The 15935-nt window shown below is 36.1% G+C and overlaps 1 protein-coding gene across 14 annotated transcripts in view; it reads right to left on the bottom strand.

The window, feature by feature from the left end:
- The window catches only part of LOC149808102 (uncharacterized), a 534871-nt gene that overhangs the window by 170081 nt on the left and 348855 nt on the right, over positions 1-15935 (bottom strand). The window contains exon 1 of one of the 14 annotated variants that reach the window (XM_089973478.1): positions 5348-5659. The exons of 10 other annotated variants lie outside the window; for them this stretch is intronic. In XM_089973478.1, coding sequence (XP_089829604.1) covers positions 5348-5382 — 35 coding nt within the window. In that variant the 5' untranslated portion in view covers positions 5383-5659. Of the gene's footprint in view, positions 1-5347; positions 5660-15935 lie in introns of those variants that run through there. 3 more of the 14 variants (XM_089973476.1, XM_089973477.1, XM_089973487.1) reach the window with 3 other exon arrangements.

The raw sequence follows: 15935 nt of genomic DNA, 5'->3' as shown, positions 1-15935 counted from the left end.
CTGAATAAGGAAAAAAGGAGGGATGTTCCTAATCACATTATGGAGGGTTTCAATCGGAAAAGTTTTCCAGAATAATCTTAAGGCAAAGGAATCACAAAAAACACAATGGTGCTCGATCGTGTCACCGAGATAAGTGTTCAAATTTGACGGCAAATTGCGAATTGCTGTGAAAAACAAATACATACACAGCTAAAGCATGACAAGTTGCATCGTTATAACTGCTTTTACAAGTCCTAACGTATCCCAGTTTTCAATATGGAGACCACCTTGCTCATATATACGTTACAATCTATCCACCTAAATTGGTATGCCGTGTCCTGAATATGCAGAATCAAAATTAGAATCAGACTGCCTTAGGCAGTTAGTACAGTCAATATGGCACACTGTATAAGTTACGAAAAAAAAAAAGGCTTTAACACTGAGTTATAAACACAACATAATTGCATAAGCTACATGTGATATCGTTATTTAGCTCTATTATTCGTAAAATATACAATGATGACCCTGCTTGCACTTCGTGTAGTCCACTGCATTCAAAATTTGGAAATTTAGGATTGCTGTTCCTTAGGAACTGGTGAGGAGTGTGTGTGTGTGTGTGTGTGTGTGTGTGTGATTTTTAACGTAGCTTTATAAATTCTGCAGTCATATCGATACGATGTCTGCGGTGTGGCAGATTATATTGCTGTCTTACACTGGGTCATCATGCCGCAGACATATAGCATCATGTCCCACCCAGTCACATTACCCTGACACCAGGCCGACCAGTCATAATACTAACATCTTAACGTTGAGCGCCAAGCAAGGCAACTGTTTGTAACATTTTATAAGTCTCTGGTATGACTCGGCCGGGGTTCGAACCCACAACCTACCGCATCCTAGGCAGACACTCTAACCACTAGACCACCGGAGCGGTGAACTGGTGAGATGAAACTAAATATAGGCATTTCACCAACCTTATTCTTTCTTTGAAGAGTTACTTTAATGAAGCTTGTTATCTTTTTCCTTCTGTAGAAAAACTCGTATCCCTAATGAGGCGTAGGAATATATTAATTATAACAAATCTTTCTTACTATATCAATTGAGCTTTTCGTCTTAGACAATCTTTGATAACTCAAAATAATAGTGAATAATATACTTTGGTACAAAAGAGGCTGTTGCATGTCGTTCTTGGAAGAGTTACATCGGATTAAGGAGATTACGACACAAAAATAATCATCATAACAGCCGCACTGAATATCAAGTTCTTAAAACACAGCTGTTCACATCGACTTGGAATTGTCTGAAAACCACATCTTAATTACACGCACGCCATGTGGATCAGAAACTGATACAAGAACTACGTGATGGTTGAAATTGGCGCCTTGGCAGCTTATTTGTGGGCCTTGGATTCAAACGGCCTTGGAAAACTGTGGATGTAGACCATTACAAGAATCTATATGCATTTCACAAAAAGTGACATAATTACATTTTTATTTCATGTACTTAATGCTTACATTTATTCTTAATTTATTTTATCTTCCTAAACTTTGTGCAATTTGAATTTATATTTTTCGAATTTTACCATTAGTTGGCACTACATGGCCACTTTTATGCTGATGTGCTGTAAAACACTTCCATATACATAAAACAACTCTTATTTGCAGAGAGATAGGTTGTGGCCTTTCGGCAGTTACGTGAAACAGATCCAATATTTTCAACTTTTTATAAAATCAATTTACTAGCAATAATAGTAATCTATTTAAAGTGTGTTTGTCTCAGAAATTCCAGCAGGCATCTAAACTACATTCATAGCCATTCAGGTATATTAAAATGTATTGATCCTCAGCGAAGCAGGTGCTTAAAATAACAATTTATTTGGTTTTAACGATACTTTTAACAGATTAACTGATGAGTCAGGACGAAGAAATGGGAACCATGTGCCTTTCCAAGGGGTACACCTAGGCAGCCTACCCGGGCTTGCTGGGCGGGTATCGAAGCCGCCACCAATTTACCAATTTAACACCGATCAAATGTTATTTTTTCTCAATGTAAAGAAAGCATTATATATATATATATATATATATATATATATATATATATATATATATATATATATATATATATATATATATATATATATATATATATATATATTCATTTAATCATTTAAGTATGTTCATAGAGTACTTTTATCCCATTTTCCGAATATTTTTGTATGTAAAGAGAAAGTTGATTAGAAATCAACTTCATCATATATAACGTTCCTCATCTAACCTTGAAGTTGTTTACATGGTTATAAAGCTGGACCAATGCTGCATTCAGACATATTGCCTTCAGAATGAGCAAGTATTAAAAAAAAAAAAACACAGCAGAGTTCTGAAGCAGATCTGCTATGTAGGACTACAGCGAAAACATCTGCATTATGTTGCCTGTTATATGTTTGTTTTCATTTTGTTTCCTCAGTTTCCTCAACTTCATTATTCTACATGCTGCGACTAATATACGGCGTATTTACACGTTTTTCTTAATAAGGTAGCGGGCTTTAATTCATCAACACCCTATGCAGTGCCGGATTAAGGCCTTCCCGGGCCGTAAGCACTGAAAATATTATGGTGCCCCCCTCCCCACACACAAAATGTGAAACGCAAAAAAAAAAAAATTAAAAAAATTAGAAGCTGATATGGTGGGAAAATACCAGTGTTTCCATCATTCCAAATCAAAATACTCGTCAAATTTCTGGGATATATATATATATATATATATATATATATATATATATATATATATATATATATATATATATATATATATATATATATATATATAAACACAGAGTTTAAATAAATGGTATACGGAGCTCGTATAATTTGTACAGAGTTAGCATATGCTACTCAAAATTCTGGATAATTGATAAAACTTATTATATTTCTTTGTCAGTCATGCCGTTTTCAGTGCAGAAAGAATGCAAGCAAGCTGCATCAAAATGCCACACAGACTGTGCCGCTCTGATATCAACAGGGAACCTCTCTAATATCACTTACAATTTGGCTGCAATACCCTCCGCATCACTAAGCGCTTTGCATTTGTTATTACATAAGCCGCACTAGCTGACTAAAGTTTTGAATCTTAAACAAAGCGCAGATGCCAAAGGTGTTATAAAGGTTAGTTTAGGCTCATGAAAATCACATACCATTCATACGCCTTGTTTTGTTTCAGGCGTTCCAGAGGTTAATGACATTCTAATTCAAACTTAATTATGCATTACGTGCACTTGTATTTAAAATCAGTTGAGAACAAATTTATATTCCCATCCACAAAACCAGAAGGTTAAAACATCAGCAAACAAAAATCAAATCTAGTGCGTATATCCAGGCCCAGCCCCTGGGCTAGGCGAACGAGGCAACTGCCTTGGGCCCCCGCGCTTTCAGGCACTGCAATTTATTTGCTTGCGGCCCCGCACTTATCGCTTGCTGTCGGGCCTGCGTATATCACATATGTACTTCCATGGAAAAGGAACTCCTTCATTACGCTGATAGTGGCAGAGACTGTAACAGATCATATCGTATTTTGCTTTTAAATCTCGCCTTATTACGATATTTAAAAAAGAAAACAACAAAACTATCTTGAATCGATCATACTGAAGATTTTATTTCTTAGACTAAATATTAATAATTACGTACATAAATTTTAAGTTTATTCTTGTAATATTGAAAACGTTAACTGCGTCCAGTCGATTGCTGATTAAATGTGTACTAAATATACTTGTAGAGCATGGTGAGCCAAGTAATGATAGTAATAATGAAAACCGAGGGGGGGGGTGTTGTTTTAAAATATAGCCTCAGAGGCGTTAGAAAGGTGGGTATAACATCATGTATAGAAACTGACGTGGTTTTAATTTGATAACAAAGGACTGTCATTCCCTATTCGATATATATTGTATGTAACTAGTCCGGAAAAAGGACAATAATACTTTCAGAGCGTGTTTTAAATGTATCTAAACCCTTTGTACCCACTTGTCTTTAATGACACTCAACCACGAATGTATGCATGTATGTATGTATGTATGTATGTATGTATGTATGTATGTTTTAGGAGATAATTCCTTCCATATAACCAGAAACATGAATCATTACAATATAAAAGGTAAAGAGGTTAAAATTTCTGTAAAAAGAATATAAAACAAACAAAAAAAGTTAAACATATATCCATAACACAACGGCAGCTACAGCAGGTGCGTGTGTGTCGGTTAATAATAATTACAGAATGGACGAATCTGCTTTCTTTTATTTTTTAGTCCTTTGAATGACGAATTTAGTTGAGAACCTTTCACTTACTGCAGAGAGGGAAAAATTGTTGCAAAATAATAAATTTAAATGTTTACATTTGGTAAGCCTGCACTCTTTTAGAAACCGGCTGGCACAAGCATACGACTAAATGTTGTACACACATATTACGGATATCATAAAACGTGGTAATACAATGCGATACCAGTGGCGTAGCAAGAAATTCTGCCCCCACCCCCAAGCCTCTTAATATTTGTGTTACATACCCCTCTCAATAAATAAAAAAGTTTTTCATGAGAATTTTTGCCAGCCCCCCCCCCCCATCTTCGGTCTCGTGGCAGTTGTGGTGATTACATGGGCGGTTGCTATGCCACTGTGCGATATATTAGTTGGATAGTTTATCAGAAACTTTCATAGGCACACCGGGAGGCCTGGTAAATGTTAGGTCAAGTAGTATTTAAGAGACGAAGTGAATGAATACATAAATCTGAAGATCTGTTGGCTTTGAAGGGTATCTGTTCAAAGCTGGCTAATAGTTTCCTTCAACATCGAATCAAGGGTCAATTAGAAAATATTATGAATTTTTTTCTTCATAAATGTAGCTCTATTGCTATTTCAGTCCCGCTTCATCAAACGAACGTTAGGAAACTGTGTCCATGATCGCCATTTTGCGTCTGTGGTAAAGGTAGGAGGAATCAAATCTTTTACAACAATTATTCGAGGTAAATAGTACTGTTTTTTATTTATTGGTTTTGGAAAATATTCAAAATTTCAAACTCCTTGCTGTGAATTGAAACGGATATTTCATATTAAAATATCTCGTGGCAAGAGTATTTATGGGTTCAAATATGCCAGCACCATGTTTTTGTTTAAGTGAGCTGTTGGCTTACAAGAAAATATTTTTATTTCTGAATACTGTAAGCGAGTTAAAATGTGCAACTCTATTGGCATTTATCCAATTGTTCTAGATAAAAATAAATATATTTTGTTTATTTACATTTAATAATCGATCAAACACTGAGTATAGGGCATGATCAATACCAAGTCCTTCTATTTGCAGCAAGGAGCACTATAAAAAAACCTACCTTTTGACGAGAATGATCGGAGATAACATATCCATTCACAAAGGAGCTCCATTTGAAATACTCATCTATACGCAGCATATTTTGAATGACAGATGTAATAATCAGCCAATGATTAAATCGCTAGTAGATTACGGTGTTAGGCATATTATCCACTTATTGTGATGCATCCGCCGTCCCACATATGTGTTACCAATAGGTTTGGAATTTTACATTGAATCATACACGCATAGACTCAAGTCAACAAAAAACGCAATCTTGTAACGCAAGCAATCCTTCCGGAGGAATTTAATTCCACAAGTTTATACTACAGAGTAACCTAAATTTATACACATTACAAATAATATAATATTACTCATTTCTGTCGGGTTCAGACCTTTGTGCAAGTTCCTTGCGATAAAATAACACAACAGATACGACTGTACGATGAAATTATGTTTTGCTGCATCACTTTCGCTGCTTTTACGATTTATACCAAAGCTTCCATAATCAAGACCACCTTGTGCATAGATAAACAACAAAGAAGCCCTCGCCCGACTTTGCATGTCAAGCTCTGAGAAAAGAAAAAAAAAAAAAAATAAAAATATATATATATATATATATATATATATATATATATATATATATATATATATATATATATATATATATATATATGCGTGCGTGTGTGTGTATGAGAGAGAGATGGGGGATATGAAGTTACAAAAAGTGTAGCATAGATGTATGAGGTGTCCACCAACAAAAGGAGAAGCACTCTATGTTGATTAAATATTTCGTTTCAGCATCAAATGAATCTTGAATGCAAGAAGAAAAAAAAAACTATCTACTCGATGACGGGGGAGGGGGGAGACAGAAAGACAGAGGCAGAGTTGGTTTATAAATATCAAATAATACTCTTATTGAGAGACAAAAAGAAACAGAGGCAGAGGAAGAGAAAACGGCTTTTCTGTCGCATACTAAAAAAAGGCTTCGGATGCGATTAGTAGTAATTTGAAATGATCCCATGCTCACAGTACGCCATGATAACGTTATTGACGCCACAGTGACCGGAGGACGTGTCATCACTAATACCAATGTAAACAACAATTTTGAGGTTATGGAAAGAAAATGATTTCATAATTTTTCATTCAAAACAATTGTAGGAATAATATTATATTGATCGTTTATGTATTTGATCGATGGTTCAAACGTTGTCAAATGATAGTCAGCCTGTCCACTTTTCGCATAAAACTTTGTCTACTCAATACTCAGACTAATACAATATTAGACAGACTACGGATTCCGCTAAAGATGGACTTAGAGGTCTGTACTCTGCTGCCCCCAATAGTTGTTTCAGTTAGCCTTGAGAAAATTGTGCATTTACTCATTTTCCTAAGTGTATGTCCAACGAAATGCCATGGAACGTCCAAGGTATGCATATTGTCAAATAAAGAAATAAGATTATAATCACTCTTCATTGCTATACAGAAAAAAATATAAATTAAGAAAATGAAATGACGCACGTATTGAGAGTGACACAACTATTCAAATCAGGCACATCTCTAAATTGGAAGAGAGTGACATGACTACGTCAAATCAAGTACATGTCTAAATCGGAAGAGAGTGACATAACTATGTCTAGACATGTTCATGTCTGCATTAATTGGTGACACGTTTGTCGTACAAGGCAATACATTGTTTTCATGACACCTTGAATACGGCTTGTTACAGTAAATACAGGATGTATAAAACACCCTTCCGTGATACAAGTAAATAAAATTTTAAAAATAAATAAATAAACAACAACAACAAAAAAAAAAAACCACTCACATTCCAAAATGCTATCATATTAAATTGTGTTCGTAATTACTTAAAGTGAATTCGTTTTGTTATTATTCGTGGTTCAGGATGACTCGACCAGAATATGAATCGAAAAAAATCATAAAAAGAGATGAAACTAGAATGTTTGGAGTATTAAAGCTGACTCTACAAGATGATAAATGGTTTGAATACAGGATATATTAAGTTGTTTGAACTCTACAAGATGATAAATGGTTTGAATGCAGGATATATTAAGTTGTTTGAACTCTACAAGATGATAAATTGCTTGAATACAGGATCTATTAAGTTGTTTGAACTCTACAAGATGATAAATGGTTTGAATGCAGGATATATTAAGTTGTTTGAACTCTACAAGATGATAAATTGTTTGAATACAGGATATATTAAGTTGTTTGAACTCTACAAGATCATAAATGGTTTGAATACAGGGTATATTAAGTTGTTTGAACTCTACAAGATCATAACTTGAATACAGGATATATTAAGTTGTTTGAACTCGACAAGATCATAAATTGAATACAGGATATATTAAGTTGTTTGAACTCGACAAGATGATAAATGGTTTGAATACAGGATGCATTCAGTTGTTTGAACTCTACTGGTTTGAATACAGGTTATATTAAGTTGTTTTTGAACTCTACAAGATGATAAATGGACTGAATACAGGATATTTTAAGTTGTTTGAACACAATATATATTAGGATTCCATACAAACTTCTAACTGGTTTGAACAACATGCGAGTAATGCTAAAATTTCCTATTTAAAGCAAAGGAACAACAACTGAAGAAAGAAAGATTACATAAGAATAGCAGAATACAATAAGATGCGTAGGTTTATACAGCGTACCTTTTGATACACAGCAGAATATGGTACACTCAGTCTAAAATGTGTAGGTGAATACAGCGTACTTTCTCATACACAGCAGATAAGAATATCGTACACTCAGCCTAAAATGTGTAGGTGAATACAGCGTACTTTCTCATACACAGCAGATAAGAATATCGTACACTCAGTCTAAAATGTGTAGGTTTATACAGCGTACCTTCACATACACAGCACATACGAATATCCTGTACTCAGTCTAAAATGTGTAGGTGAATACATCGTACTTTCTCATAAACAGCAGATAAGAATATCATACACTCAGTCTAAAATGTGTAGGTGAATACAGGGTACCTTTTCATACACAGCACATACGAATATCATGTACTCAGTCTAAAATGTGTAGGTTTATACAGCGTACCTTCACATACACAGCACATACGAATATCCTGTACTCAGTCTACAATGTGTAGGTGAATACATCGTACTTTCTCATAAACAGCAGATAAGAATATCGTACACTCAGTCTAAAATGTGTAGGTGAATACAGCGTACCTTTTCATACACAGCACATACGAATATCATGTACTCAGTCTAAAATGTGTAGGTTTATACAGCGTACCTTCACATACACAGCACATACGAATATCCTGTACTCAGTCTAAAATGTGTAGGTGAATACATCGTACTTTCTTATAAACAGCAGATAAGAATATCGTACACTCAGTCTAAAATGTGTAGGTTTATACAGCGTACCTTCACATACACAGCACATACGAATACCCTGTACTCAGTCTAAAATGTGTAGGTTTATACAGCGTACCTTCACATACACAGCACATACGAATATCCTGTACTCAGTCTAAAATGTGTAGGTTTATACAGCGTACCTTCACATACATAGCACATACGAATATCGTGTACTCGGTCTAAAACGTGTAGGTTTATACAGCGTACCTTCAAATACATAGCACATGCAAATATCGTGTACTCAGTCTAAAATGTGTAGGTTTATACAGCATACCTTCACATACATAGCACATACGAATATCGCGTACTCAGTCTAAAATGTGTAGGTGATATCAAATATATAGTAGCTTCTCGTGGGGTGGTTTTGGTTCTTACCGGGTTTTCCAGTGTTCTTCCTCCACCAGTTGTACTGGCCGCCATGTATAGCCTATCCTGCACTGAGAAATGGTGTAAAACTCCAAAATAAACATGAACAACTGAAACTGAACGATATGCTAATTTTCTGCATAATTTACGAAGTTTATATAACTATTGAGGAAGTAATCGTCAAACTGCAATTATGCTGAATATGTACTTGTATCATTTTAACCGTGGAAATAATGGGAATATCATGCATTTAAATAACGAAAGAATCTGTAGCTGAATCACGGTTATTTGATCTCGTTGACATCACTTACTTGCTGTCGGCCATACCATACATACCAGTATATGCATCTCGTCTTGAATCGCACTCACTGCACGCATATTTTACTAAACAGCTGATCAACGTCTTATCTGTTATTTCATCTTATGAAAATTTCTTAGTACTCCTACGATATAATTTTGTTCCGGAGTGGATTGGGGCTCAGGAGTGAATTGGGACTCTGGAGTGAATTGGGGTTATACTTTTTTAAAAATTTAAAACTTGCATACTTTTGATTAATTTAAGTAAGGAAAACTCGCAACCATAGAACAGCTGTGGATCTGAAGATGAGATACCAATTTTAAGATCTAGTGAATGAAATTTCGTCAAATTCACGATATATGTAATAGTTTTCTTTATTTTAGACCACGATTTAAAAGACAAATTTGTATTATTACGGACTGCTCCGGTAGCATAAGTTGTTTGAGCGACCGCCTCGGATGTGGGGGTCGCTAGATCGAACCCCGGATACCAAAGACTTATAAAAAAAAATGTACTGGCAGCTGCCTCGTGTGGAGCTCAGCATCAAAAGGTTGGTGTAAGGACTGGTCTACCTGGTGTGACTGGATGGACCGTGATGTCCCAGTGCTATAGATGACTATAAACGGCCACATCGTAGCGATATGAGTACAACTATTAAAGTTATGTTAAAAACTTAAATCACTTACACTCTATTATTATGTCCAGACCTAGTCAGATGTATTTAAACGATCACATTGGGATTCATGGCCATTGGTTCCTTTTCATGTATGACAACAAATTAGCGTATGACAACAAATTAGCGTATGACAACAAATTAGCGTTTTCCTAACGAAAAAAGTTAAAGGTAAAGCCTAACCATTTAGATAAGCTTTTCTATGATTATGCCACCTGATTTTGTGTTTTTAGTAGAATAACACGGTTGTCCGCATTAAATAAACTATTACCCAAATTTCTTGGAAAACGTTGTGATACTTGTTCTTTTATTCCAATGATATGTCAATTTGTTGTCTTTCAAAGCTAACTTTTTTAATTATCATAATGTTAGACTCTGTAGAATTAATATTGCTGGAAAGAATTGTTCACAATCGGCTATCGGCTATTTATAAATCTTAATTGAACATGTATCAGATTTTACTTCTAAACTCGACTTCCAAATTATTTATCCACATACGAGGAAGGATATTATTCGGTCCATTTAGCTTGCAAAAACAAAATAAAATAAAATAAATATAGGAATTAACAACCAACTTTGACACCCGTTTCAGATTGAATGGATTTATATGATTTTTTCAGTTCTTTCCTTTCGGCCCTTTTCTCATCCATCCACCCACCCCACCCCCAACCCACCCGCCCGCACGCCCATCCATCCATCTATCTATTTATCTATCTGTCTATCTATCTATCTATCTATCTATCTATCTATCTATCTATCTATCTATCTATCTAGAAGCTTTCAATATATCATGTAGACAGCCTATCTATCTATCTATCTATTTAGAAGCTTTCAATATATCACGTAGACAGCCTACCACGTAAGACACAGTGTATTTATACAACACAAAGTACACTAATAGGTATGTACCGCTCGAGTAATTAAAAATACGATGGTGCAATTAAAAATATGACATATTCTCTGATACTTTTTTCTATGAGACCTTTCTTAAACTGTGTTAATGCTATTATGGCAGGTATCGGCAGGAATAGAGAGCGACTTCAAAAAATATAATCAGCTATATATATATATATATATATATATATATATATATATATATATATATATATATATATATATATATATATATATATATATATATATGGTTAGAGCATCCGCCTCGGATGCGGGACGTCGCTGGTTCGAGCTCCGGTCGAGTCATACCAAAGGCTTATAAAAAAAAGGTACTAAAAGCTGCTTCGCTAGGCACTCAGCATTAAGAGGTCAGTGTTAGGATTGGTCGGCCTGGCGGTAGGATAATATGGCTGGGTGGGACATGGTGCTACATATCTGCGGCATGATGCACCCGTGCTAGACATCATCAGAAACTGCCACATTGCAGACATCGTAGCGATATGACTGAAATACTGTTAAAGCTAAGTTAGAAATCCCAAATCCAAAACACAAAACACACACTCTTCACCCCTATGATTCAATACTTAGGCACTTGGGTAAAATATTTCCCATATAAAAATCAAAACCGTTGGAAAGCTACTATCTCAAGTTCATACAAGTTTTTGGAATAGTTAATCAGGTAATGCATTCAGATTAGCTATTACTTTGAGGATGTACGAAGTAAGCGCAGTTTGGAAGCGTATTTTGACTCGCAATGGAAAATTATTTGCCCGAGTCAGTTAACAACTCTGCATAGCTGAACATGTTACACAAACAGAAGGCGCACGTGCATGATTGTCTTTTTCTCCACGCTTTGTTATCCTACCATTACGGGCATGCGCACATACGTAAATGGGTAATGTACGACTCCTACCACATTGTTCAACATTGAGGCTTCTAATCTTTAGATGTAATTACGGGGGTGGGGTGCGTGTGTACAATGGTTTAAAACTTTTAAATGACATCTTGCGGATTATTAAAAATAACTCACAACTTATGATAATAACCGGTCTTAGAATTGTTATGTGGTGTGTTGTGTGATTATCGACCCACGCATCAACATATGCCAGCTAAGGTTTGACTGGGCACACTAGGTTAGGCCCCTGGGGTATACAGTTCTTTCAGCGGTGAGTGCGTAGGACAAAACGGCTGCCAGAAGGTTTAATTGTTTTCCAAACACACGAGTTTGTAAATATCTTCAGAATGGAAGACTTAAACTGAACTTTACACTTGAGGGCTTCAGCAATTTTCTGAAAGCAAGAAACTAGATGGAATTACATCTCTCCAAGTACTAACACTTTTTTATGTTATTCGTTTTATGTATCAAGTTGTGATTGTCAGAGACGTAACACCGTTATTTTTTTTAACGACAAGGTCATGCAATAACTCGCAGTCTATAGTTCTTCCACAGACTGCTTTAGCTTCTACCATATTCAACACTTGGTTCTGAAATTCAAAGGATTATATTTCACAAGTGCGTCATGCCTTAAGTTTGGTAACTCTGCATCAAACAGGCAGCTTAAGATCAATATATTCCTTCTGTTATGAAGCTAATTTCTTGAGATTGTTAAAATGTCAATTTTTTTAGGAATTTGTAAGAAGTGTATTTTTCTGAATTGTTATTTAAGTTTGCATATAATTTCCAAATAATGACATTTTAACAATCTCAAGAAAGTACATTATAAAACTTCAAATCAATGGACGTAGGATAAAAGAATTCCACCCGAGGGTCAGAATTTTTACGCTAGACATTCGGCAAAGCCTCATATCGGACGCGAATTTTTATCCCGAGGGTTAAACTTTCCAATCCAGCATCGATGCATTATGTGTTTTTTTTAAAAAAAATTCACATTCCTGAAAGAAAGAAAAAGAAGGACGAAGTAAAAATTGTGTTTGAAGTACTAGTGCAAATTAAAACAGCAAAACACCTGAAAATTTCCTCACTTTAAGATAGAACATAAAAAGTTAATTGTATACTTTAAAAGGTTATGTTTACACGCTAAACTTCAAAATGAGGTTCAAACGCGTATCAGCGTTTCAAGAACAGTGGTCAAAGGTGGTAATGACAATACATAGCGACCGAATTGTGCACTGATAGTTTGAGCAGTGATACAAATGTAAACGGGTAACAAATATAACGATACAGTCCTTGATTCACCTTTTATCTAGAATTGATTTTCCTTTGATGAATGATCATAAAAAGATTAAATTTGAAAATATATAATTACAACAACGGTTTCTCCACTCGAAACCGGACTAGAGAATTAGAACGTGAAACTAGCTCGATCGCTTCAAAATGTAATTTTAGCGGGACACTAACTTCAGCCTTTGCACGGTTTAGGATGTAATTGTGGGCTTAGTGTCATTGTTCAGCCCTTGAGAGGCTCAGTGGTATACTAAGGGTAAATGGTTCTCAGGACCAGTGAATTAAATGGCGCCAAGGGCGACGATGATGGCCCAAAGGGCCATGATACGGGACCCGCAGGGCCGAAGCCGAGGAAGAGTCCACCAGCTAAGGGGTTTGGATGAGCGCTGTGAACTCCCCAAGAGGGGTCTGGGGTGGAACCCTGGCCGTCACCGATTTTCGTGAAATTTAATGCCATTTGGTGGCTTTTCATGGCATTTAAATTCTTTCATTCGCCAATTAATCGAAGTGAAGACTCGTGTTACAAATTGCATATTACAAAAACACCTCACAAAGAAGGCATTTAATTAACAACTTAAAGATAAATACTAAAACGTACTTTTTCATCAAAACAGCCTCCTGAATTTTGCTGGTTTAAAACCCAAATAAAATCTAACGCATATCGTTACCATGTAACAGTACAAAGTTGTGAATAATTTTCGCCGAATACAAGCAACCTTTTACAGCTCATCCAAGATTCGTTTTTATTTATATTATCAAAACACTATGCAAATAAAGTTAACTCGAGAAACACAATCCTTCAGCAACAATTTCTGTAACATTTTTAAGTTTGAAGTCGTCGATCACTACCGAACGCAATGCACAGCTGGCAATACACACATGATTCAAACCAAATCACAACTGACTAAAATTCAAATGTCGATATTAAACAAATAGGATTTATTTTAAGTTAATAACATTTGCAGGGGTTTACAAAAATACAATCCCCACATACCCCTTCCAGTAAATCTAACTACTAGTGGTTGTCTGACGGATTCCAAGATAGACGTCTATTTTAACTGATTTGTGATCGATGTCTGGACCCTTCTCACTCGCTGTAATGCGGGAAAGGATTAGTGGGGTGTTGGGGGAAGTCGATGGATGGAGTAACAGTTTGTTCATGAAGCACACGCTGGAAGCGAAAATGAGTTTGCAAATTCTTGTTATACAGGTGAGTTATTTAATTTGCTGAAAGGTCGGAATTCAAGAGTAACATATTTACAAACACACTTTTGGTCATTTTCGAAAACAAAATCAGCTATTTGGGCGCACCAAGACCTCTAGCGCCCGGGGCAACCGCCCCGTCCACCCTCACCTCCCATTAGTACGCTATTGGATAGACTATATATGGCGGCCAATATACCTGATGGAGGAAGAACCAGGCAAAACAGCGGGAAGAACCATCGTCCCACGGGAAGCTACTGGCAAGCTTTCTCACATACCCACATTGGCCGATTCCGCGGCTCCAACCCACACGGACTGGGGTGAGATGGCAGTGATCTAAAAAGGCGAGCGCTTTAGACCACTCTGTCATTTGCAGCCTTGGTTTAGCATATACATATGTTGCAATTATTGTTTCTTCATGATTACTATGACATAATGTTCAGGTGATAATATAAATCAGGGTGTGTTTGTCAGTTTGTGTAATCACTTAGGTCATGTGATGATACTCAGAAGTCACGTGAAAAAAATTAACAAAATCCTTCATTTGCGTTGGCGTATGATATGAAAATTCCACTCACGGGATCAACACCAATATCAATTTTCCTCCTCTTAAGAATGAACATAGAAAGTTAAGGGTTATACTGAAAAATGAAGTGTAAGCTATAAAATGATCTTGAAACAAACCAACGTTCAAAGAAAAGTGATTGAGACCACTAAGATAATGACAAAATAAAGAACGTCGACATGTGAAGTACAAATAGCTTGCGTGATTGTGCAAATGCGAACAGGTAAAAAAATAAAACCTAGTCCTATCCATAAGATTAATCGCTATAGACAAAAAAAATTATGGTCCTCGATTCAACTTTGATAAAGAATTGATTTACCCTTCGTAAATAACAATGTGATTTTGAATTTAAAAAGCAACACACACACACACACACAAACACACTCACAAACCGACCTGCAGAATCTATACATGTAACCAAGTCTATCAGTGGTGGTTTTATGGTTTCAAACTCATTTTTCAGCATACGACAGGCTTTAAACTGCGGCCAGTATATTTGGTGGAGGAAGTGCCTAGGAAGGCCCGGGAAAGAACCACTGATCCTAGGGGCGTCCGCAGAATTATTTTCGGGGGGGGGGGACATATAGTGGTCAGGAATTAAGTTTTACGGATGTTGGCGTAAACCTATTTAACGGTAAAATCTGAGGAGTGGGAGGCAAATGCCACTCCCCCTCTTGCCCCTATGTGTGAACACCCATGACTGACCCAGGGGAAGTTACTAGCAACCATTCACACATATCCACATTGGTCGAGCCCAAAACTCGAACCCTCAGAAGTGAAATTGGAGTGATCGGTAAAGGCGTGCACCTTAGAGCACTCGGACACTGGCAACATCCTGATTGATGGATAGTAACTTGAATTGGTGCTCGAATTAGTGCGTAAATGTGTTTCAGTTATTGATTATTGTGAACAAATGCTCAAGTGATAATGGAAATTGGGTCAATTTTGCAACTTCGTGTGCAGCATGCTCGCAGTAATGGAAAACACAATCACACACACACACACACACGAAT

The sequence above is a fragment of the Sinohyriopsis cumingii genome, chromosome 1 (genome assembly GCF_028554795.1).
Source record: "Sinohyriopsis cumingii isolate HCF-2022 chromosome 1, ASM2855479v2, whole genome shotgun sequence".
NCBI classification, from domain to species: domain Eukaryota; kingdom Metazoa; phylum Mollusca; class Bivalvia; order Unionida; family Unionidae; genus Sinohyriopsis; species Sinohyriopsis cumingii.
The sequence above is the reverse complement of the archived record's forward strand: the minus strand, read 5'-3'. Positions and strand labels throughout refer to the sequence as shown.